The sequence below is a fragment of the Penaeus monodon genome, chromosome 32 (genome assembly GCF_015228065.2).
Source record: "Penaeus monodon isolate SGIC_2016 chromosome 32, NSTDA_Pmon_1, whole genome shotgun sequence".
NCBI lineage: Eukaryota > Metazoa > Arthropoda > Malacostraca > Decapoda > Penaeidae > Penaeus > Penaeus monodon.
Window position 1 is genome coordinate 32,214,174 of NC_051417.1, and position 1,609 is coordinate 32,215,782.

General features: G+C 52.8%; 1 protein-coding gene across 1 annotated transcript in view; it reads right to left on the reverse strand.

Annotated features, from left to right (window-relative positions):
- The window catches only part of LOC119593820 (nuclear transcription factor Y subunit beta-like), a gene marked incomplete at its 5' end in the record, with an annotated part of 86,519 nt that overhangs the window by 4,663 nt on the left and 80,247 nt on the right, over nucleotides 1-1,609 (reverse strand). The window contains 1 exon segment of the mRNA XM_037942850.1: nucleotides 1,030-1,110. Coding sequence (XP_037798778.1) covers nucleotides 1,030-1,110 — 81 coding nt within the window.

A 1,609-nucleotide genomic window follows, 5' to 3' on the forward strand; every position in this document is an offset into this window, starting at 1 on the left:
GATAATCTGAAAAAACTCCCAATGACAGCCGCTGTAAGGAAATGACATATACCTTAGTGACATGTTAATGTTACTGAGGTAATAGTGTGAAACCATTTGTCTTGTTGTGACTTAATCATTACTATAAGTTACAGCCCGTGATGCCTCTGACACGTTGAAAGCACTCACGCGTCTTCGTATATATGATGTTAAAGAAGAGCAATCATTAATCAGTGATTGTCCCAGATTAAGTGATGATTAGGCAACAGCTGTCCCAACTCGTCGACTGGGCTAATATCCAACACAGCGAGATAACCAGTCATGTTGTCACATTCCTATATATAAACAATGCTAAAGTGCCAATAGGAAGTCCTTAAGCTCTAGCGCACACAGACGGCAGCAGTGCCAGTAGCAGTGCCAGCAGCGATTATACATGCAGTGAGAGCTGCGGTGTTGTGGTGTTACCTTGGCTGGCTGCGGAGGCGTGTTAGTGGGCGTGGAGCCGAGGTTTACCTTGGGCGGCCATTCCCCATGGACGGCGGTGTAGGCGGTACTATACCCGGGGGGAGCTTGGTACTGGGGGAGGATGTGGGCGGGCTCGGGGTCTTCTCCCTGGGGGGCGGGGGCATGCGGGGGCACAGTGCCATTCTGATTAGCGTACTGGGGGGCGGCGGCGTTTAAATTAGGGGCGGGGACGGGGCCGGGGGCACGGGCAGGGGCAGGGGCGGGGCCAGGGGCGGGGCCAGGGGTGGGGCCAGGGGCGGGGGCAGTGCGGGCTTGAGGCGGCGCGGGTGAGCCGTTCTGGAAGACGGACGGCGTCGTCTGGGCGGGCGTTTGGTGCTGCCTGTGGGCGGGCAGTTGGTGGAAAGCGGAGGAGGACGTCTGCTGGCTCATCTGGTACTGAACACTCTGCTGCTGCGGCTGCTGGAGTGCCTGCTGCTGGAAGCCATCGATCTGGTGGCCCTGCTGCTGGTACTGCTGCTGGTACGTCTGTTGCTGCTGCACATGGAACGTCTGCTTAACCGTCCTCATCTCGGAGGAGGAGGTTACCTGCTGACGATGCTGCTGCTGCTGCTGCACTTGCTGCTGCTGAGACACCATCTGCTGTTGCTGTGATTGATCCATGCTGGCCTGTTAAAAAAATGATTCTCTGATTCCCTGCTCGGCCACCTCCGCAGCGATTCAAAAAGTTTTATGTGTTTTGATTTATGACTATATACATGTATTGTCTTTTATGATTGTTCTTTTTTTAAAGGCTGAGAGAGGTTTTTTTTTGGCAAGCCCACTAAACCTCGACTTTGGGGGTTATTAAGCAGTAGCAAAAGCATGTTACAAGACCAAGAAAACACGAACGTTGAAAGAGCAAAGCGAACCCGTCCCCCAAAAGCACTTTTCCTGCACCAGGCTCTCCCCACAAGCAGCTGTGTATGAAGCGCCTCAGCCCAGGCCTCTGAGTCACCGCCACACACATATATATATAAACACGGTCCCTGCGCTTCCGACGGCGGGTTAAAATTATCCTCCAACACGTCCTTCTTGCCTGATAATTACCCTGCCTTGCTAATGGACTCGATAACGATCAAAGAAAGACTTTCATCGATGAAATTAAATCACAGATAATTGACGCACG